The sequence below is a fragment of the Cordyceps fumosorosea genome, assembly GCF_001636725.1.
Source record: "Cordyceps fumosorosea ARSEF 2679 chromosome Unknown scaffold_1, whole genome shotgun sequence".
Taxonomy (NCBI): domain Eukaryota; kingdom Fungi; phylum Ascomycota; class Sordariomycetes; order Hypocreales; family Cordycipitaceae; genus Cordyceps; species Cordyceps fumosorosea.
Genome location: NW_017387301.1, coordinates 1,623,826 through 1,643,881, shown reverse-complemented (window position 1 = coordinate 1,643,881; position 20,056 = coordinate 1,623,826). Strand labels below are relative to the sequence as shown.

The window sequence follows — 20,056 nt, the reverse complement described above, 5'->3', positions numbered from 1 at the left end:
AAGACCCTGAAAATGCAACAAGAAATGACAGCGAGAAAACACCCAAGCGCCAGGCGAATACTTTTTTGCAACATGGTCGACGACAAGCTTCCCTCCTTCCAGCCATGATGTGTAATACAGACAAACTCGTGCTCCTTTCCTCTCCTCATCACTGCATACGGAACGGTGACTGGAAAGAAGACGAGGAAGCAGAATGACAAGGAGCAATCGCAAGCAGAGAATGCTCTTTTTACTTCTTCCGCCCGGCCACGCCGAAGCTGCCTTCAAAGCCCGGCCGACCACCCTTCTTCTTCCCACCGCCGCCGCCGGCCGCGCCGCCCTTCTTCTTCTTGCCCGCCTTGCCCATGATCTTCTCGTCGCGGCGCTTGCGCAAGTTGTCCTCGCGCTTCTTGACGCGGTCGTGCTGCGCCTGCGAGACGCCCTTGAGCCGGTCGCCCCACGCCTTCTCGCTGCGGCGCTTGCCTGCCTCCTTGCGCTTGATCGTCTTCTTGAGCGCCGCCTCGTCGTCGCGGATCTTGCCCTCGCCCTCGGCGCGCCGGCGCGCCGCCAGCCACGCCTCCTTCTCCGCGACGTCCGTCCGCGACTCCGCGTCCATCTCCGCCAGCCGCTTCTTCTGGTTCTGCACCCGGAGCAGCGCCGTCTTGGCGTCCGACGGGCCCTTGCGCTTGCCTTGGTTGAGGACGTAGCTCAGGTCGTGCGACATCTGCGAGCCGTCCGCGAAGGCGACGCGCCCAAACGAGAAGCTGCCGTCGTCGGCGACGGCTGCGGGGCTCATGGCGCCGGGTGAGTTGGACGCCAGCGCCTCCTCGCGCTTGCGCTCCTCCTCCAGCTTGGCGGCACGCCGCAGCTCTTTCTTGTGCTCCTTGCGCTGCACCTGTTTCTCTCGCCGCGCCTCGATCAGCTGCTGCCGCGTGCGGATCGGCTTGCCGTCAGGCCCGTCGGCTTTCCGCGCAGCGCGCAGCGCCTCAATCCTGGCCGCCAGCCGCGCCTTAAGCGCCGATGTGTCCTTGGGCACCACAAGGTGCTTCGACTTCTCCGACGGCGGGATGGCGGACGACACGGATGTCGACGTGCTGCTGGCGGGCTCGGCGTCAAACACGGGAGAGTGGGGTTCTGAGACCTCCTCAAAGTCGTCCTTGTTGTCCAGGCCGGCGACGTCGAGGTTCGCGGCAAAGCCAGACGATTCCTGAGCGTCAGGCATGGCCTCATCTTCTTCTACGTCGGGGCTGGCCGCGGCTTTAGTCTCCTTTTTGGCTTCCTTTTTGGCTTCTTGCTTGGCTTTTTGCTTCTTGGCGCTGGGAGTCTCATTTTCTTGGTCCTTGGAGGACTTTGCGTTTGGTGTGTGTTGTTGGCTAGCGCCTCCCTGGGCTTTGGCAGCCTTCTTTTCGGCCTTGCGCTCGCGTTTAGCAGCCTTTTTTTGTTCCTTCTTGGACAGCTTTTGTTCCTCAGCCGCGGGGGCAGTCTCCTCGGGCTCATCGTCAACCTCGATACCGGACTCATCATCGTCTTGCTTGGGCTCGACCTTTTGCTTCTTGTTGGGCTTTTCGGTAGCCTTTCTCAGGCCCTGGCCGGGTTGTTCTTCCTCGACACCTTCCATGGCAAGGAAGGAGTCAGCTTCGCCATCTTCTTGCTCTTGATGCCCCTCCTCCTCTTCATCCCCTTCATCCTCCTCCTCCTCGCGCTGCTTGCGCTTGTTTCGGGCACGCTCGTCCATGACTTCCTTGGCGTTCTTGTGCAGCTCGCTGTCGGGATCAAGCTTTCCTCGGCGGGCGGCCGCAGCCTCTTTCTTTGTCTGCTTCTTTTTTTTCCATTGGTCCTTTGCACAGAGAATGTCAGCACAGAATATGACAGAAAAGTACCCGCATTGTTGGAAGGCACAATGTCAACAAGACAGAGCAAGCCGATAGATGGACAACGTACGCTGGTATCTTCTCCGTAGTACTGCTTAGCCGGAATAAGGCTCAAAAGACCGTTGAAGGCCTTTGCATGATCGCGTAAGCGATCCTAGAGTCGAGGTGTTAGTCGGCAGTCTGCGATGCGGCCGCCCGCCCAGCTCAGGCGGCAGGAAAAAGAGCCAGCGAGCTGAGCGGCCCGCAGCTTGGTTGCCTGCGGTGGTGGAACGGGTGCCCACGAACCTGCAGCGACGCTTCCGTCATGTTGGCAGTCTCGGCACGGGTTGCCTTCTTCTGATTGTATGGTCCTCGTATGCAACACCGCCAAGAATTGCACGCTGCGAGAAGGATTCACGGGGGTAGTTCGTGGAGGTTGTGAAGCGGTCGACGACTTGGAGGCGGATTTTTTTAGTGGGCTGGGAAGTTTTTTGTCGACAGTTGCTGGCGGCGGCCCTTGAGTGGCTGAGCCGCAGATGAAGTGTGGGGGTAATCGATAACAGAGGTGGCTGCTATCCGTACAGTGGGCGACTACTTCTCTGTGGCGCATAGGATTTTGACATTTGCACTTTACAGGAGATACCAACACCACCGTCGCGTTTTGGAAGGACTAATGTTGTGCAATCCGCCCTCTCCCTTCTTTGCTATAACACCGGTCCTTATAGACACCGTAACACCAGGCCAGAGCTAGAAAATTACTAGCGAGCATGCACCAAGGTATATCGCCCACCAAGACTTCAGCCCATTTACACAGAAGAGGGACGAGAAACTGGCGGAATCCCGATGGATGGGGCTTATGCAACTAAATCATATAAAATTAAGCCGTAGTTGAATTTGATAGGTGCTTCTCATTCCCTTTGCAATTCCCCCGCATTTAATAGTAACTCATTTGTTTATTCACGCATTCATTTTGTCAGCTGAATGGGGGAGCTGTCTTACTAGGCAAATGAATGAAGACATGAATGAATAAAAGAACTACTGTTTATCGCCGTGGAAACCTCTACAAAGGATAAAACGCGCCGGATAGGAAGTCATAAGACCAAAGTACACATAGTTCAATTATAAGCCTTATATATGAGGATTTCGCGAGCTCCTCGTTTCTGTTCCGAAAGCTGTGTGGACGGTGATCCCCAACCCCAGCCGACTTTTAAGATGGACAAAGCCATATGGCATTTTTTTCGAGCGCTTAGAGACACGTTCGCGGTCGCCTATCTTGGTACCTAGTCTATAGGCACCTAGACATACGGGCTATTGGTACTTGATTAGACCAACTTTGAGTGCTGCTTCGTCCGTGTCATGGGCGCCGTGCGACTGACAGAGACGCGTCCAAATAAGCATGCGCACGACCCTCGGTAAGCAGAAATGGCGAGCGTTGCAAAGGACTGCCGGCAGGTCGGCGTACATTTTGGTAGTCCTCATAAGTCGAAATCCCGAGCGTATGTCTCTTGACAAGAAAGGGAAAGACAAAGCGCCGCAGCCAGGTTCGCTAGAAGCTTGAGGGACAACGTTAACATCCAGCATGCTCGATCTTGGTTGTGTTTGGCTTTTTGAAGCACACTCATCCCATACAGCCGGCGACGAGGACTAGCATATGAAGACCGACAGAATCACTTTCATCATCTCCTAATCTTCTAATGCCCACAAGTCTAGGCAGCTAATGTACACAGAGGTGTCGGGTCGGCCTCCCAGTAGTGGCACATTGACGGCGCGTCGCATTACGACAATGATGACGAGCAAAAGCGTAAAGGCGAGGTACCCCGTGTGTGTGTTTGGGTTGTAACTGGCCTTGGGCCAAGTTGCACTCTCGAGTTTAAAGTCTCCTGATTTGGCTTCCTGTGATAGATGCAATTCTCTAATGCTCATAAGGCTGAGAAAAAGGAAGCAAATATCATCAAGGCGGCGGCTCTTGGATAGCCTTTTTTTTTTTGCTTTTTGTTTGAACCTCCATTGGGAGAGTGATCGCCTCGAAGTGCACGGTAGCCGAAACTCCCGAAGTTCATTATGAAACATGCATGACAAAATGGAAAGGAAGAAAAGGAAGAACAGGCGCAGGGGCCAATACCTGGTGGTATCGTTTTTGAGACGTTAGACGGAGACACGTGAGGCAAGGAGTTTTTGAAACGGGCGGTGTCGAGACAAGGTCTGGACTTTGACCCCTTCGGCGATTCTTGGCGTCACACACGCATGGATTGTAGAATTGCAGAAGAAGTACGAAAAGAAAATAGAATGGTAAAGATAGTAAATTGAATCGAACAAACGTATGGAAGCAATAGCCAAACATTGAAACTGGTATTCGTGATAGAAATACAACACACGTTATGTGCAGTGTGGGTGAACATTCATAACCAAAGGCCGTACATGATATAAGCCCATCTAAAAAGCCCTCTCCATAGAACCCAAAATAAGAAAGAAAAAAAAAAATAGAGAAGGCGTGAAGATGATCGAGGTGAAGACAAGTGGTGTAAAGAGTGTCAGGGTCGTGACGACGCCCCAAGAAATGCATAAGAAAACGCTCAACTCCAAAAAAGGCAATGATAAGTTTGTGCCAGCCACCGGGCTGCCATCTCCTCCTATCGTTCTCCTCCAACATGGTCTGGTGCCTTTCGTCCATTACCACTTCTTGTCGAGCCATTGGACGGCACTACGTCGTCGCTCGCTGCCCGATGTCTGCATGGTGGAGGTGCTGCCGTTGAATGAGGGCATGGAACTGAAGCGGTTGAGGCGCTTGCGCTGGGGCATGGGCTCCGGGACGTGCTCGTTGTCGAGGTCGAAGTGATCGTCCTCGCGGATGAGGGGGGAGGCGGGCATCCCAGGTCCGCGGGCGGCGGCGGCCTTGTTGGCGGCGCCGACGTGCTCGCCATGGAGGGCGTCGGTGTGGCCAAGGGACGACGAGTCGGTTGAGGAGCCGGTGCTGTTGGGCGTCTGGTAGACGTACTCGCCGTCGACGTAGACGGCGTTGGAGACGAAGGTAGAGCGGCGGTGGCGGCGGCGGGTGTAGTGCTGCTCGAGGCGGAAGAACTCGAGCTTGGCCTGGATGCGGTCGATGAGGCTGCGGCCCATGATTGCGGCGGTGGTGGTATAGGTAGGCTTTGGAACGGCTGCAATGGTTCGAAACGGCGCGATTCGGGAGAGAATTGTCAAGAAAAGATTCGGGTCCGAAACGCTTTCTCCTTGGGGAGGAAATGACGGTAATAGTTGAAGTTTTGGCAGCGAATTGGTCAGAGACACGGCCGTTTGAGCGAGGCCGAAAGCGGATTGTTCGGTTGGGGGCGTGAGACAAGACAATACTTTGACCAAGAAGAAGGAGAGACAGGCGTTGAAGTAATTCAAGACACGACGAAATTTTGTATTTCTGAAAAGAGAGGAGGCGGGGGAAGAGGGGAAGAAGAGCTGAGATGGGTTTCTTATGAAGAGGGTGAGTCGTCGAGACGAACGAAGGACTGGAAGGGGCAGGTACAAGTTGCATGCATAAAAAAGAGAGGCTGTGGCTCGTGGGGGGGACAGGAGGGGCTTGTAGAGTGTGTGGGAAGATATGGGGGGGAGAGGGGAGGGCGGTTAACGAGAGGATGAAGCCACAAAAGACGACTGGATAAGGAAAGAGGAAAAAAGAAGGAGTGAAAGAAAGAAGAGGCAGAAATGGAGTTGTGCTCAATGACTGGTCGTAATAATAAAAAAAAAATTCGGTTTATAAGAGGAAATGCTGGGATGCCATGCAGGTCGTGTATATTAGGCCACGCTTTTAGCGTTATTAGCGTGCTGATAGAGGAGACCTGGAGGTGAAGCGAGTGGTGGACAGCCAGGGGAAGGTTATTGTGCTAGTACACTGCATGTACAGTTTACGAAGTTGTGGGCTTGCCGAAACACCAGATGCAGATTTCGTGCTACTTGTCCAGTACAACACCATCCCCTTGTGCCCCAGCTGCTGGGTCCCCCGACGGCCCCTCCCTCTAGTTAGCCCAGGGCACTGGTCAAGTTGAATGGTTGGCGGCATTTCCATCTTTGCGCTGATAATACGACCACGAGAGAAATCCTCCCCCCCGCCAGAGCCACTTGCATGAAGCACGCCGTCAAGCCATCTATTGATTTACAGGTTCTGGGCTTTTCTCTTTCTCGGCAGGATCACCGCGGGATTGCCATCGCTCCGTTTGTCCTCAACCTCGCTCACTCGCTCTCTCACAACCGACAGCAAACGCAAAGCTACCTTTACTGGTAACTACAAACGACAAACGCCCCGTGGAAGAAGAAGAAGAAGAAGAAGAAGAAGAAGAAGAAGAAGAAGAAGAAGAAAATCGTCACCAAGCAACCATCCAATCCTGCCGAGACATTGATCGGCTTCATTTATTACGTCGCAAACCGCTCATCACCTCCCCTGCAACCCACCCTAGCTCGCGGTCAGCACCACGGGCGCTAGCCTGTGCAGCAGTCTGTTCTCCGGAGAATATGGACAACTTGAGAAGGAGAAGAAGAAACGGTTCCTTGGTCGCGCCGATTGTTCTAGCTCTGCCATTCGACGACCTGCTCTGCCCAGCCTGCTTCGCGAGTCTGGGTTCCCACAAACCACGCGAGCAAAGCTGTCGTCCTACCTTGCACAGAAACCGTGACCCCTTCGCCACCAGCCAGCCCTCATTTCCACTCCCCGGCCGGCTTGCACGCATCACTTGGCAAACATGTTCCTGGCATACCACTGGTGCGGTACGGATGCCTGCTCATCTGTCGTCATAGATGACCAGAGCCCTGCTTCTTGGTCAAGACCACAGCCGCTCTCGCTCTATTTACATGCCAGCAACTGGCAACTTCTGTGCTTCTGCACGAGCAGCTACCCCTATTCTAGAGCTCACGACATGTCCCGCCCCCAGTGCAATCGAGACGACGTTGATGCCACTTACTAGGTACATACCCACGCTGGCGCCAGTAGTCCGTGCAGTAGCGGCATGCACGACTGCTCACGCATTTTTCAACGATTCAGCGCAGTCGACCAGTCGACGCCCACGGAACCCAGCGAGAACAACCTTGGCGCAGCCCCTGACCCGATTTTCGTTGCACGCCGCGCCGCTATCAGCGAACCGTTTTGTGAGCGAAGCTCTCGGGCAGTGGGACACTGCGCGCCACCCGGCCACTGTGAAGAATGCACGACACAAGTTTCCAGAATCCTTCCATCCGCTCAGACCTTACCCGCGCCCCTTCCTCCGTGATAGACTTGCCCCGTCAAGGTTTCGGAAGACCCGTCCTGTCGTCCATCGTACGGCACACATTTTCTGTGACTGGCAGTGTTGCTCTGCACTCGTACTGCTTGCTGCTCAGAGCGGACGGGCTATCGGGCCAGTTGCCACCACAGCTGTTTATCGCTCACGCACAGTACGAAACGCAACATGCAGGTGGTGCGCGGTCTCATGCAGGGGCAGATGGGAATACGGCAGGAACTAACACGAGCACAACGCCAAGTCGGCCATGTTTCAGCAGCCGCTGTTGTAGCGTAGTGGATGCAAAATGCCTATTTTTGCTGGAGCATTGTGCTTGAACTTGGAACTTTATTACTCTACTCAAGAGCATTGCCACTGCTCCACTGGCTGCATTGTACAAGGCTGTGATTCTTCCAAGGCATTTACGACTCATACCATGAACATGCTGAACATCTCCTCGCGCAAATTAGACATCTTCCATTTGCACGTTTAGAAACTCGACTGCTACATAGATATAGATGCCAAAAAAGCGGCAGAAAACCACGCCCGGGCGCTTGGAGGCAGAGTGAGGAGGGCCGTGGCAGCGGCACAAGAAGTGTACAGCTGGTCGTCTGGAAGTTGGCACGGCATGAGAAGTGAGTAAAATAGACGCCGGCGCTTCCTTGATTCTTTTCTCTTCTTGGTGGTCTCGGTCGGCGGGATGCCAACTCACATTCTAAGGGCCCGGCCTATGGCACAGCGCGCTCCCGTGTGGGGCCGTGATCACCGGGGGGCGGCGGTTCGGGTCTCTCCTCACGGAGCTCGACGTCGGCACATCGCATATGACCCAATCTGATCTCTCTATCTTCTCTACCTGTAAAGTGCCGACTCTTCAATTAATGGCATGGCGACTAGAATGTCTCCAAGGCTCTGTCGTGTTGAGTTGAAGTCCTGGAAGACCCTCGATCCTCTTCTATGAAGCTGCGAACTGATCGGTGCACCTTGCATTTGTTCTGTGGAGCATGGACAACGCAGCATGGGAGAATAGGCAATCACAACAGCACGGCGCAACAGAGACGTGGCATTCATTCACGCACCTTAGTTTAGAGTCAATATCCTTCATTCATTTCAATCTTTGGTATCCTTTTTGCCACAATACATATGACGTTTCGTAGTTTCACAACGACTGCAACCAACCAACATCTCAGCCAAGCAGGCCGAACCACCTACGCCCACTTGCCCAGCACGCTCATCACCACCAAGCCTCCGATCAAGCCAAAGCCCGCGATGCCGACCGTGAGAGGTTTCGCGTCCGCCAGCTCCGCCTTGTTACCGTGCGAGCCGAGCATCCAGTCACCCGCCCACATCTCGACCACGCCGACCCAGATGAGGATGCCGGCCGACACGGCGTCCAACGTGCCGATGGCGATGATGGTTGCCGGGTCCTTGCCGTTGTACGTGTTCAGGACGCCAATGCCAATGGCCATGCCGAGCGGCGTGACAAACGCAAAGAGCGAGGCGAGCCCCAGCTTTTTACGCAGGGACAGGCCTTCCGTCTGTTGCGGGGCGAGGAGTGCCGTGTGAGAGGTGGCGGGCGCGACGTTGGACGGGCTGGTCGCATCTACCGCGTTTCCATTCTGCGCGACGGCAGCGGCGTGAGCGTGGCTGTGCGCGTCGCGATTGGTTCCAATGGTTGCGATTCGGGTGCCGAGAGCGAGACCCTCAAAGACTTGATGGAACACAATGACGATGAAGAGCGTGATAAAATACTGATCCGCCGCGACGACGAGGGTAAGACCGATGACTGTGATGCTGTTAGAGAAGTCAAGTCAAGTGCTCGTGTGTACAAGGCATCCTTACGCAGAGAATGGAAGAGGATACCGGCCTCCAAGACGAGAATGGTGACGACCTCGACGGAGAACATGGACTGAGACTTTTCCTGCATCGACAGCGCGGCCACCGACTTCTCCTTGGCTAGCACGATGCGGTGGCCAATGTACTCGACAATGAAGGAGAGGAACAGACCGGCCATGACAATCGCCGACGTCACGCCCTCGTAGCCTAAGTTTCCGAGACACTTATTTTCAAACATGAGCGTGGCGTGTGTGTACAGCTAAAAGCGTGTGTGTTAGCCGGTATTCATTACAACTAGGCGGCGCTTCTCGGCACCTCAAACGTACATGGACGAAGGCAGTAGAAATGACAATGCCGGTGCCAAACTGCTTGAGGAAGGTAAAGAGGAGCGACAGGTTCCGCCCCATGGCGCGCTGCAGGAACAGCGGCCCAAATACGCCCAGAGCGCTCGTGGCCAGAATGACGAACAATAGTCCAACACGCAGACCAATGTTGTAGGAGCGCTTGGGGGCGTCGCACTGGACTGGCCCTTCTTCGGCACCGTCGCCGACGCAGTGCCTGGATAGAGTTAGTCAACTAGATGCCGGAGTCGAAGTTCGAGAGCCGGAAAGCGCGGCAGGGTAGGTTATGCATACTCGACACCAGCGTGGGAGTGGCAGTGAAGATTTCCGCCGGCCTCGCCGGTATTTTCCTTGTCGCCCGCAGGTTCACCTCCCTCTGCCTTGGCGAGGATGTCATCGCCGCCGGGGCCAAAGCAGTATCTGCGTCTCCTTGTTAGTTTGTGGCGCTTTGGGTTCCGCGGAGGAAGGCCCGTTCGAATTGATCGGTTGGTCTTACAGATCCGTTCCGTGGGGATGGCATCCTGTGAAGCTGGCAGGCAGGTCGGTGGTCTGTGTAGGCGTCGTCTGCATGTGGTATTCCGTGGCACCGTTGACACAGTACCTAGTAAGCCATTAGCACTCTTTTGTCCGTCCGTCGAGTTGCTGTCCTCGCTCTCAACGTACAGATCCGATCCGTGCAGATGACAGTCGGTAACAGCCGTGATGGTCGGCGTGGTCGCGGCGGCAGCAGCAGCTGGATCCGGCGCCGGGGTGCGCATGGGATGCGATGCGGCAGAGGCAGCAGCCGCCCATAGGACGACCGATGTGAGTGTTTTCCCGATCATTTTTGGTCCTCGCTTCGCTCGATGTCGGGGGCGGTTGAACGAGTAGCAGAGTAGAAGGGGTTGGAGAAGGGCGATGCGTGTTTTTTAAGAAAAACTTTATTTTATCGGCCAACAAGAAAAACGACAAAGACACCGTTGGAAGGCACCAGGGAAATAATATAGACGGGCTGTCAGTAGCGGCGGACCGGGAGGGTGGCGGGAGGAAATAAGCTTCTTTTCAGAGTTGCAGGCTCTGCACAATGGATGCGGACACTAGAGAAAAGCCACCTGCATGGGTCCTTGGATGCAGTATCCGTTGATATTGGCAATATCGAGTTTCAAGGAACCAAAGTTGGTGGTGGTTGCAGGATGACTTTGGTCCTTTGACTGGCAAAAATGGGTAGGAACCCCCCTTCTGACCTGTAAATGCGTAAACGCTCCTCTGTTTTTGCAAAGAGACTGCATGGTTTGCTTGGCATTTTAAGAAATAATTTTCCTGTATGGATGGATAGTGGATTTGATGGCTGACCCTGATGGACAAGAAAGATGAGAAGAGGCTCTCGTTGCGCGGACAGCCGCATGAGGTGCATTCACCGTCGCGCACCTTGATGGCCTCTGCCAAGAAACATGGTCTTCGATAGACTGACCAGGCTGCCTGCGCCTTTTTGTGTCTGTGGCGCTCTTCCTCGCCGTGATTGATTGCTCTAATTCGTCACGAAGAGAGACCAAGGGGAAAAATAGAAGAAATTAAATCCGCGGGACCGATGTGCCGACCATGTGTTCGCCGAGTCCATCCATCATCCATCTACACCGTCTTGGCTCTCTGTCCGGGTCGGGTTGCCTCGCACGATGCTGGCCTGTCTGTACCACACACACCAAGGCCCGCGATGGAGGTGCCAAGGAAGAGCTGGATATAAGCCGACCCGTACAGGACAAATCAGCACAATGCTGACTCTTTCTCAGCCGGAACATTTGTGTGGCGGGCTGAATAATGGACCAGCCTGCTGTGGACCGGAAAACAGGAGATGGGCGTCCCGCCATCAGGGTTGCTGCCGTGTATCCTTGGCCGGCTGGCTGCCGACGGGCGGCCGTTCGGCTTCACGATGGGGGTTCATTTGCCCTTGTCAAAATCAAGTTCGTCTCAAGTACCGGCATGATGCAGGATGCAGAAGAAAAAGAAGAGGAACAAGATGAAAGGAGTGGACGGGGCAACCATGTTCTCGCCTCATCAGATAATAAGAGGTCGATGTCCGAAAGAGTGGGCGACGCTGGAAAACTCTCCGAATATTTCTGTTAATAACTCAAGATAGAAATCTAACCATGTACCTTTATAGAGACAACAAGAAGAGGCATACAACTCCCTTCGTGCACATTCAACACTCACATCCAGGGTCTAGGTAGGCAAAACGGCAAATGGCAAAGTAGGTATGTAACTGCATCACTTGCCTCGCATTTTCATAGAGATCTTCCCAAAAAAAAAAAAAAAAAAAAAACTCTATTCATCTCATTTCTCTTTCTTTTCCCTTATTTGAGATATTTTCGTCGTTGTAGCAGATACACTTCACATCCAACAGCCAACAGTCGTCGTGCCATTCTCGCGTCGCCACTTTAAAATGCACCCACCAAAACGCGTCCCCCGGAACCCTGACGCGCGCAGCCCCCAAAACTGCCAGCACCCCCATCCATCCATCCAACCGATCACGGAACCATCAAAGGATTCATCCGCTAGCATCCATTGCCATTGGTAGAGTCTCCATTCAACCATGGCTTCCCGTCCGGAACTCAAGGTAATTTAGACGCCCGCTGCATCCTTTTAACCCATACTGACTTACCGACTGCCCAGCTCGACGACGAGGGCGGCTTCATCCGCTTCTTCAAGTCGCTCCCCGCCGTCAACGACGACACCGTCCGAATCTTTGACCGAGGCGACTGGTACACATCCCACGGCGACGATGCCAATTACATTGCCAACACGGTACTATCGAACCCTCTGCCAATGCTCCTCTTCACCAGCACCGACCCTCCCTAACACGCTCCAGGTCTACAAAACCACCTCCGTCGTCCGGCAGCTTGGCCGCAATGACCATACCGGCCTTCCCTCCGTCACTATGACCGTCACAGTATTCCGCCAGTTCCTGCGCGAGGCCCTCTTTAAGCTTGGGCGCCGCGTCGAGATCTGGCAGAGCCCCAACGGCCGCATGAACTGGAAGTGCACCAAACAGGCCTCCCCTGGCAACCTGCAGGACGTCGAGGACGACCTCGGCGGCCAGGTCGAGTCCGCCCCCATGATAATGGCCGTTAAGATTACTGCCCGCGCTTCCGAGGCCCGCGCTGTCGGCGTTTGCTTCGCCGACGCCTCCGTCCGCGAGCTCGGCGTCAGCGAGTTCCTCGACAACGACCTCTACTCCAACTTTGAAGCCCTTCTCATCCAGCTCGGCGTCCGCGAATGCCTTCTGCCCCAGGACAACAAGACCGAAAAGGACCGCGACCCGGAGCTCGCCAAGCTCCGCCAGATCATCGACAACTGCGGCGTCGCCGTCGCCGAGCGCCCCGCCGCCGACTTTGCCACCCGTGACATCGACCAGGACCTCGCCCGCCTTCTCAAGGACGAAAAAGCCACCGCCCTCCTGCCCCAGACCGACCTCAAGCTCGCCATGGGATCCGCCGCGTCCCTCATCAAGTACCTAGGCATTCTCCAGGACTCCTCCAACTTTGGCCAGTATCAGCTCTACCAACACGACCTCGCCCAGTTTATGAAGCTCGACGCCGCGGCCCTTAAGGCCCTGAGCCTGATGCCCGGGCCCCGCGACGGTGCCAAGACGATGAGCATTTTTGGCGTGCTGAACCACTGCAAGACGCCTGTGGGCAGCCGCCTGCTGGCGCAGTGGCTTAAGCAGCCGCTCATGAGCAAGGAAGAGATTGAGAGGCGCCAGCAGCTGGTCGAGGCCTTCGTTACCGATACGGAGCTCCGCCAGACGATGCAGGAAACGCACCTGCGCTCCGTTCCGGACCTTTACCGGCTGTCGAAGCGCTTCCAGCGCGGCAAGGCCAACCTGGAAGACGTCGTCCGCGCGTACCAGGTCATCATCCGCCTTCCCGGCTTCATCGGCACATTTGAGGGCGTCATGGACGAGGCTTATCGCGATCCCCTCGACGAAGCCTACACCACCAAGCTCCGCGAGCTGTCCGACAGCCTCGGCCGGCTGCAGGACATGGTCGAGCAGACGGTCGACCTCGACGCCCTGGACCGCCACGAGTACATTATTAAGCCCGACTACGACGCGGGCCTGCGCGTCATCCGCAAGAAGCTCGACCAGCTCGACCGCAGCATTCGCGAAGAATTCCGCGAAGCCGCTCAAGACCTCGGGCAGGAGGCCGACAAAAAGATCTTCCTTGAGACCGGCCACAAGGTACACGGGGTGTGCATGCGGCTGACGCGGCAGGAAGCCGGCTGCATCCGCAACAAGGCCAAGTACCAGGAGTGCTCGACGCAAAAGAATGGCGTCTACTTCACCACCAAGAAGCTGCAGGCGTACCGGCGGGAGCACGACCAGCTGTCGCAAAACTACAACCGGACGCAGAGTGGTCTCGTGCATGAGGTGGTGCAGGTGGCGGCATCGTACTGCCCGGTGCTGGAGCGGCTGGCGGGCGTGCTGGCGCACCTCGACGTTATCGTGTCGCTCGCGCACAGCGCCGTGCACGCGCCCGAGGCGTACGTGCGGCCGACCATCCACCCACGCGGGCAGGGCGAGACGCGGCTGGTTGGCGCGCGGCACCCGTGCCTGGAGCTGCAGGACGACGTGCAGTTCATCACCAACGACGTGACGCTGACGCGCGACACCTCGTCCTTCCTCGTCATCACGGGGCCCAACATGGGCGGCAAGTCGACCTACATCCGGCAGGTGGCGGCGATCGCGCTCATGGCGCAGGTCGGCAGCTTCGTGCCGTGCTCCGCCGCCGAGCTGACCCTCTTCGACGCCGTCCTCGCGCGCGTCGGCGCCAGCGACTCCCAGCTCAAGGGCGTGTCGACCTTCATGGCCGAGATGCTCGAGACGGCCAACATCCTCAAGTCGGCCACCGCCGAGTCGCTCATCATCATCGACGAGCTCGGCCGCGGCACATCCACCTACGACGGCTTCGGCCTCGCCTGGGCCATCTCGGAGCACATCGTCAAGGAGATCCGCTGCTTCGCGCTCTTCGCCACGCACTTCCACGAGCTCACCGCCCTCGCCGACCAACACCCCAACGTCGCCAACCTGCACGTCACGGCGCACATCGGCAGCGGCGACGCGGGCGAGAAGCGCGACGTCACGCTGCTGTACAAGGTCGAGCCCGGCGTGTGCGACCAGAGCTTCGGCATCCACGTCGCCGAGCTGGTGCGCTTCCCGGACAAGGTGGTGCGCATGGCCAAGCGCAAGGCCGACGAGCTCGAGGACTTCACGACCAAGCACGAGGACGGCGAGGACGGCCTCGCGCTGCGGTACACCAAGGAGGACGTCGAGCAGGGCAGCGCGATGCTCAAGCGCGTGCTGGCGCGCTGGCGCGACGAGGTGAGCGGTTCCGGGCTGAGCAAGGACGAGCAGGTCGCGCGCCTCAAGGCGCTGGTCGGCGCCGACCAGGAGCTCCTGGCCAACCCGTTCTTCCAGTCTGTCAAGGCGCTGTGAGGGAAGGAGGTGTAGACATCAAGATTTATGTACGTTGTATTGTGCGAAACATAGGCAGGGCGAAATGGGCGTTTTTGGTAATGTATACAAGGTTTTAACATCTGCATGGGACCACAGGAGACAAAAACATAAAATCAAAGTCGCTAGTAATACGGAAATATGAAAGTAAATAATTGTGCGTTGTTGGTTGCTGTATATCGCATCCGCGCTCTTTTACACTACCCCCATCCACCTCTTGGAACTTGTCAAATATTTTTCGAACAATAATCTGTCAAGGTCGTTAGCTTTGCTTCGTCCCATATCCAGTGGATTGACAGCAAGGTGTGCAAAGAATGTGTCTTCTCAGTGAAACAATGTAGATAGAAATGGTGAGTTGATGTAATCAGAGGATCATAAACAGCCTCAACGTATCATCATAGAAGACGGGGGAAATCGAAAGAAATAGAGGAGAGAGAACATACCTTTGCAGCCAGGACCCAGCGCTGCGCACAGAGCAGCACGTCCACGGCACCATCGCAAAACCAAACAAAAAAACTCCAATTCTCTAGTGTAGCATCTCTTCTCTGCCACAGGAAGAGGGTTATGTACAGGTAATTTCGCCACCACCATAACCCCGGCGGGGTCGGGTTCTGGTCTTTCTTAACCAGGGCCGTTGTGCAACCCAGATCGTGCGTTTGTCATCAAGGCGCCTCTCAGCAGCTCTATTGGCTGCCCTCGACGGTCGCCTTGACGGGGTTGATTTCGAAGCCGTACTTTTCCTGAATTCTCTCCCTGCGACGCTCCTCGTAGCCGGGCGGTTTGATGCCTGCAACACGTGTTTTCGTTAGCATCCTGTACTCTTTTCCTGTTCAAGTTGTGTTTTCGTTCGTGTGGCGTACCTCGTCCCTCGCCAACCTCAGAAACTGTCTGCTCCACGGGTACTCGTGTTGTCCGGCGGGCCGTTTCCTTGCGTGCAAACTCGTCCTCCTCCTCCTTGAAGCTGTCGAGGCGGCCGCCCGCCAACCTGAACGCGGTCTGAACACCGCCGACGAGGCCACCGAGGGCAAATACGATTGGCATACGCTTGGCTGCGCGGAACATTTGTCAGCTTCATCTTTCTGCTGTGCTTCAATTGGGCAGCGTCAGCAAGGGGCTACTACTCACAGGGAAGGCCAATCACGGCACCAGCAGCGAAACCACCCAGGCCGGCGGCCAGAGCATCGTCCTTTTCGCGGAGGTTCATTGTGGTGCGGGAGACAAAGGTGTAGGCGGCAGGAGCAGCAGCTAACGATCACACAAGAGTCAGCACTTATTCTTCCCATCTTGGCCCCCGGGGGAGGGCTTCGAGTTTCATCGGCCCAATTGGCCGAACAAAGCAGCTTCAATGGGTTCAATGCGTACCAGCAAGTCCAATCACGGGAGCGCCGCGGGTGAAGACGCCAAAGGCGCCGACATTGCGTCTTGAAAGGGCGTTCTGGACTGCCGCCATGAAGAAGCCCGCGCCCAGACCGACGACGGCCGTCTTGGACGTCTCGTCAAGCACGTCATGTGCGTGATAGGCAGCATCCATCCCGCCAGTGGTGGCAGCGTGATCCTCGTGGCTAGCCATGTGCGTCGGGGTGTGAATAATAACGCTGGGGGAGGAACGGGGAACGAGGTCGTGGAGAGAGCTGTTTTCCTCACAGAGAGCGAACCTCCCGTATGAAATCACGTGACTTATTCTCAATTGGCAAGCTGTGATTGGTTACAGTGGAGCGAGGTGGTTTTGCTGGGAGGTACAAAGGTACTTCGAGGATTGTCCCACTATTTTCTCAGTCGCAAAAAGCTGGCCGGCTTTCCTGGCCGGCTTTCCTGGCCGCCTCAAGTTGTTCAACTTCAATGAGAGCAGGAATTCTATCAACATCGAGCGTGTATGAGACTCATATCTACCTTTTCATTCGGAATTTCTTCCATAACAATCCCATGTCGAAGAATTAGTCTTCGACAACAAACATACAAACCACCAACCACGAGACTCACCTCAGCTTCCTTCTCACAAGTCCGTATAAGTCGACGACTTCACGCCATGAGCTCCAGTGCTGAGCCGGCCGTGCCCTCCGAGCCTCCCCAGGGCTCCGCGGACGCCTCCGTGCCCGCGCAAGCCCAGTCCGCGCCGGCAGCCGAGCCCTCGGCCGCCGACGCCGCACCGCCGAGCCACCTGCAGGCGCCGGAGCCCCTGTCCAAGAACGCGCTGAAGCGTGCGCGCAAGCAGCAGGCGTGGGAGGCCGGACGCGAGGACCGGCGCCTGAAGCGCCGCGAGAAGCGCCTCGCGCACAAGCAAAAGGTGCGGACGGAGCGCGCCGCGCTCGTCGCCGGCGGCGCGGACCCGCGCGTCGTCTACCGGCGCGACCGCCCGCCCGCGGCGCCGCTGGTGCCGCTGGCCATCGTGCTCGACTGCGACTTTGAGAGCTACATGACGGACAAGGAGCGCGTGTCGCTGTCCAGCCAGGTCACGCGCGCGTACTCGGACAACCGCCACGCCTCGTACCGCGCGCACCTCTGGGTGGCCGGCTTCCGCGGCAAGCTCGCGGCGCGCTTCGACGAGGTGCTGCAGGCGCAGCAGCGCCACTGGAAGGGCGCCTCCGTCTTCGAGGGCGACTTTGCGGCCTGCGCGGCCGCCGCGCGCGCGCAGATGGCCAGCTTCCAGACCGTGACGCCCGCGTCCGAGCAGGAGGAGCAGGAGAAGGTGGCCGGGCAACACCAGCCGGCCAACGAGCAGCTCATGATCGGCGCGCTGCGGCGCAGCCTCGAGAACCCCGCGCCGTGGCCGCGCGACGCCCGCGACCCGCTGCCGCTGGACGAGCCGGAGCCGCCGCTGGACCCCGCCTTCGGCGACGTGGTGTACCTGTCGTCCGACTCGCCGTACACGCTCACGCGGCTGGAGCCCGGCACGACGTACGTGGTGGGCGGGCTGGTGGACAAGAACCGCGAGAAGGGGATCCGCACCGCGCGGCTGCCGATCGGCGAGTACATGGTGATGCGCAGCAGGCAGGTGCTGGCGACGAACCATGTCGTGGCCATCATGCTCCGGTGGCTGGAGCACGAGGACTGGGGCAAGGCGTTCCTGAGCGTGATCCCGAAGCGCAAGGGCGGCAGGTTGCGCGAGGGGGCCGCGGAGGGTGAGGAAGGGGAGGCGGAGGCGGAGGAGGAGGTGGAAGAAGAGGAAGATGACGGTGAACAGGCAGCGGAAGGGGATGATTCTGAACTGGGAGATGGCGAGGCCGAGCGAGCTGGCGAGAACAACAACAGTGAACAAGTCGAGGTGACGCGCAAAATGGCGGGCACTGCATAGATCCAAATACCCATTGCATAGACGAATCGAGACTCCCCAATCCTTGCTTCAAAGATGATTATGCTATCCCTATATCGACCAAGCATTGCACCCAAAATGCGCAATAGAAAATGCTAGACAAGTAAAAAACACACCCAAGTTTTATGTACAAGTTCGTCCTCGTCATTAATTACCCAATCCCTCTTCACCCTAAAACTCCATCGAGTCATCCTCTCGCTCCCTCTTGACGCGTGCGTCGCGCTCATCCCGCATGACGCCGGCGACAAACGACCGGAAGTACTCCACGTACGGCTTCAGGCTCGTCTTCTCCCAGTCCTGCACACCGCTCCCACCATCCTCTCCATCGTTGCCACCCTTCCAGGCGTCAATCTCCGCGAGCAGCCCTTGCACCGTCGGCACCGCGAGCGGGTTGAACCGCTCCAGCGCCTCACCGCCCGCCGACGTCGTGTCTATCGGCACGCAGACACGCCCCGTGCCAGGGTGCACTACGAACGGCGACTTGAGCAGATGGTTGAGCTTCTTGCTGACCTCGATATCGAGGCGCGGGTACGTGTACTCAAGCACCACGTCCTGTTTGGCCTCCATGAGCGCACGCGTATCGAGGTTGCGCAGCCCGGTGTGGCCGGCCTTGGCCACGGCGTCAATGTCCGCCCACTTGGAAGCCGACGCGCGGCCCGGCGCGGCCTGCCACTTGCGCCGCAGCGCCTCGTTAAGCGCACGGTCGGGGAGCAGCTGCAGCAGCTTCTCGGCGTTTTCGTCGGTGGACCACGGGTCCTGCACGGCAAGCACGTCCTCCTGGAAGTGTGTCTTGAGTAAGTCCAAGCTTCGGCTGTGTTACTCTGTCAGATCAAGATACCGAGAGCTCGACACGGGGCAGGCAGGCAGTCTTACATGATATGAGGATGCAGCGGCCGCCAAAGGTTGACCTTTTTGCCGCTCTGAGCGCCGCCGCGGATGACCTCGAGGTAGCCCGCGACGGCCTTGCGCTTCTGATCGTCCATGGCGCGCGCCTTCTTGTCGCAGACCCAGGCGTGCGCGCCGCGACGGCCAGAGTACACCCACAAGATGTGCTTGAATCCAAAGTCGTCGCGCAAAGCGACATCGACGACCTTGACAGCCATGGTCATGAACGCCCAACACTTGGTGCAGATGTTGGCCTTGTCGCAACAGGTGCGGATGTCGTCATAATCAGTCAAATCAATATCGAAGCAGAGCTCCTTGGCAAGGGGCTTGAAGGCGGACGAGTTGCGCAGCGTCTTGCGGTCGCGCGGGTTTGTTGTGTAGACGGGGCCGATCTCGAAGCGCGAGGGCATGAGGCGGAGAACATCTTTGCGGAGGCTGGGTAGGAGCGGCGTTAGTGCTTCTCTCGCGGGTCTATATGTACAGCAGGGAAGATGCTCACAGATCGGCCGTGGCAAAAGATTGGTAGCGCAGGTAGGCGTCGTTTTGCAGGGTAAAGGCAAACTCGCGGTTGCCAAAGTCGCTGGTGGGCGTCGGGCTGTGGTTGAGCCACTGGAAGAGCTGGCGCCAGGGAAACAGGCGCTGGTAGAAGCTGCGCATGACCTCGGGGTCTGATGCCCTGAGGGCGGAAAGGTCTCTGTCTCGCCCAACGGAGGTCAGTTTCCTTGAATGTGATCCCGCAAAGTACAAAGTAGTGCGTTCAGGTTTCTTACGTAGGCGAAGGGGGTCTCTGCGGCTGTGAGCTCGGCGCCTCCGCCTTGACGGGCGCCGAGGACGGAAACTCGTCGTCGTCTTCCGAGTCGTCGTCGTGTGCAAAGAGGTCGTCGAGCTTGGAATCCGTCTTCTTCACGGCAGCGTCGTCAGCCGCGGCGTGGCTGGCGTCGAGCATGTTGACATCATCGTCGTCATTCTGGGGGATGCTGCTGGTGATGGAGGCATCGTCGACGGGCTCGTCCTTGACGGCCGCGGGCGAGCTCCCTTGGGCATGCGGCATGATGGTTGTGGTTGGCTTAGGGTTCCGGGTATGTTGCAGGGGAAGGTAGTTACGGATACGTCAATTGGGCTTGTTCTCGCCA

At 57.2% G+C, this 20,056-nt stretch overlaps 7 protein-coding genes across 7 annotated transcripts; 2 read left to right on the top strand and 5 right to left on the bottom strand.

Moving 5' to 3' along the window:
• Nucleotides 1-229: 229 nt before the first annotated feature.
• Nucleotides 230-2,156, bottom strand: ISF_00533 (Surfeit locus 6; the record flags this gene model as incomplete). The annotated part of the gene is made up of 3 exons (XM_018844140.1): nt 230-1,816; nt 1,921-2,004; nt 2,136-2,156. 3 exons carry the CDS (start codon nt 2,154-2,156, stop codon nt 230-232), a joined length of 1,692 nt encoding a protein of 563 aa, XP_018708590.1.
• A 2,343-nt stretch (nt 2,157-4,499) lies between these two features.
• Nucleotides 4,500-4,949, bottom strand: ISF_00532 (hypothetical protein; the record flags this gene model as incomplete). The annotated part of the gene is made up of 1 exon (XM_018844139.1): nt 4,500-4,949. The coding sequence occupies one exon, from the start codon at nt 4,947-4,949 to the stop codon at nt 4,500-4,502; it is 450 nt and encodes a 149-aa protein (XP_018708589.1).
• A 3,325-nt stretch (nt 4,950-8,274) lies between these two features.
• Nucleotides 8,275-10,067, bottom strand: ISF_00531 (Zinc/iron permease; the record flags this gene model as incomplete). Its single annotated transcript, XM_018844138.1, has 6 exons — nt 8,275-8,852; nt 8,909-9,161; nt 9,229-9,460; nt 9,538-9,663; nt 9,740-9,844; nt 9,907-10,067. 6 exons carry the CDS (start codon nt 10,065-10,067, stop codon nt 8,275-8,277), a joined length of 1,455 nt encoding a protein of 484 aa, XP_018708588.1.
• A 1,742-nt stretch (nt 10,068-11,809) lies between these two features.
• ISF_00530 (DNA mismatch repair protein MSH2) lies at nt 11,810-14,710 on the top strand (the record flags this gene model as incomplete). Its single annotated transcript, XM_018844137.1, has 3 exons — nt 11,810-11,833; nt 11,890-12,021; nt 12,086-14,710. The coding sequence occupies 3 exons, from the start codon at nt 11,810-11,812 to the stop codon at nt 14,708-14,710; spliced, it is 2,781 nt and encodes a 926-aa protein (XP_018708587.1).
• A 701-nt stretch (nt 14,711-15,411) lies between these two features.
• ISF_00529 (Mitochondrial import inner membrane translocase subunit Tim17 family protein) lies at nt 15,412-16,298 on the bottom strand (the record flags this gene model as incomplete). The annotated part of the gene is made up of 4 exons (XM_018844136.1): nt 15,412-15,515; nt 15,589-15,777; nt 15,854-15,973; nt 16,091-16,298. 4 exons carry the CDS (start codon nt 16,296-16,298, stop codon nt 15,412-15,414), a joined length of 621 nt encoding a protein of 206 aa, XP_018708586.1.
• A 456-nt stretch (nt 16,299-16,754) lies between these two features.
• ISF_00528 (tRNA m(1)G methyltransferase domain containing protein) lies at nt 16,755-18,020 on the top strand (the record flags this gene model as incomplete). Its single annotated transcript, XM_018844135.1, has 1 exon — nt 16,755-18,020. The coding sequence occupies one exon, from the start codon at nt 16,755-16,757 to the stop codon at nt 18,018-18,020; it is 1,266 nt and encodes a 421-aa protein (XP_018708585.1).
• Nucleotides 18,021-18,209: 189 nt separating this feature from the next.
• ISF_00527 (DNA primase small subunit) lies at nt 18,210-19,974 on the bottom strand (the record flags this gene model as incomplete). The annotated part of the gene is made up of 4 exons (XM_018844134.1): nt 18,210-18,849; nt 18,912-19,358; nt 19,423-19,644; nt 19,694-19,974. 4 exons carry the CDS (start codon nt 19,972-19,974, stop codon nt 18,210-18,212), a joined length of 1,590 nt encoding a protein of 529 aa, XP_018708584.1.
• Between the last annotated feature and the right edge of the window lie 82 nt (nt 19,975-20,056).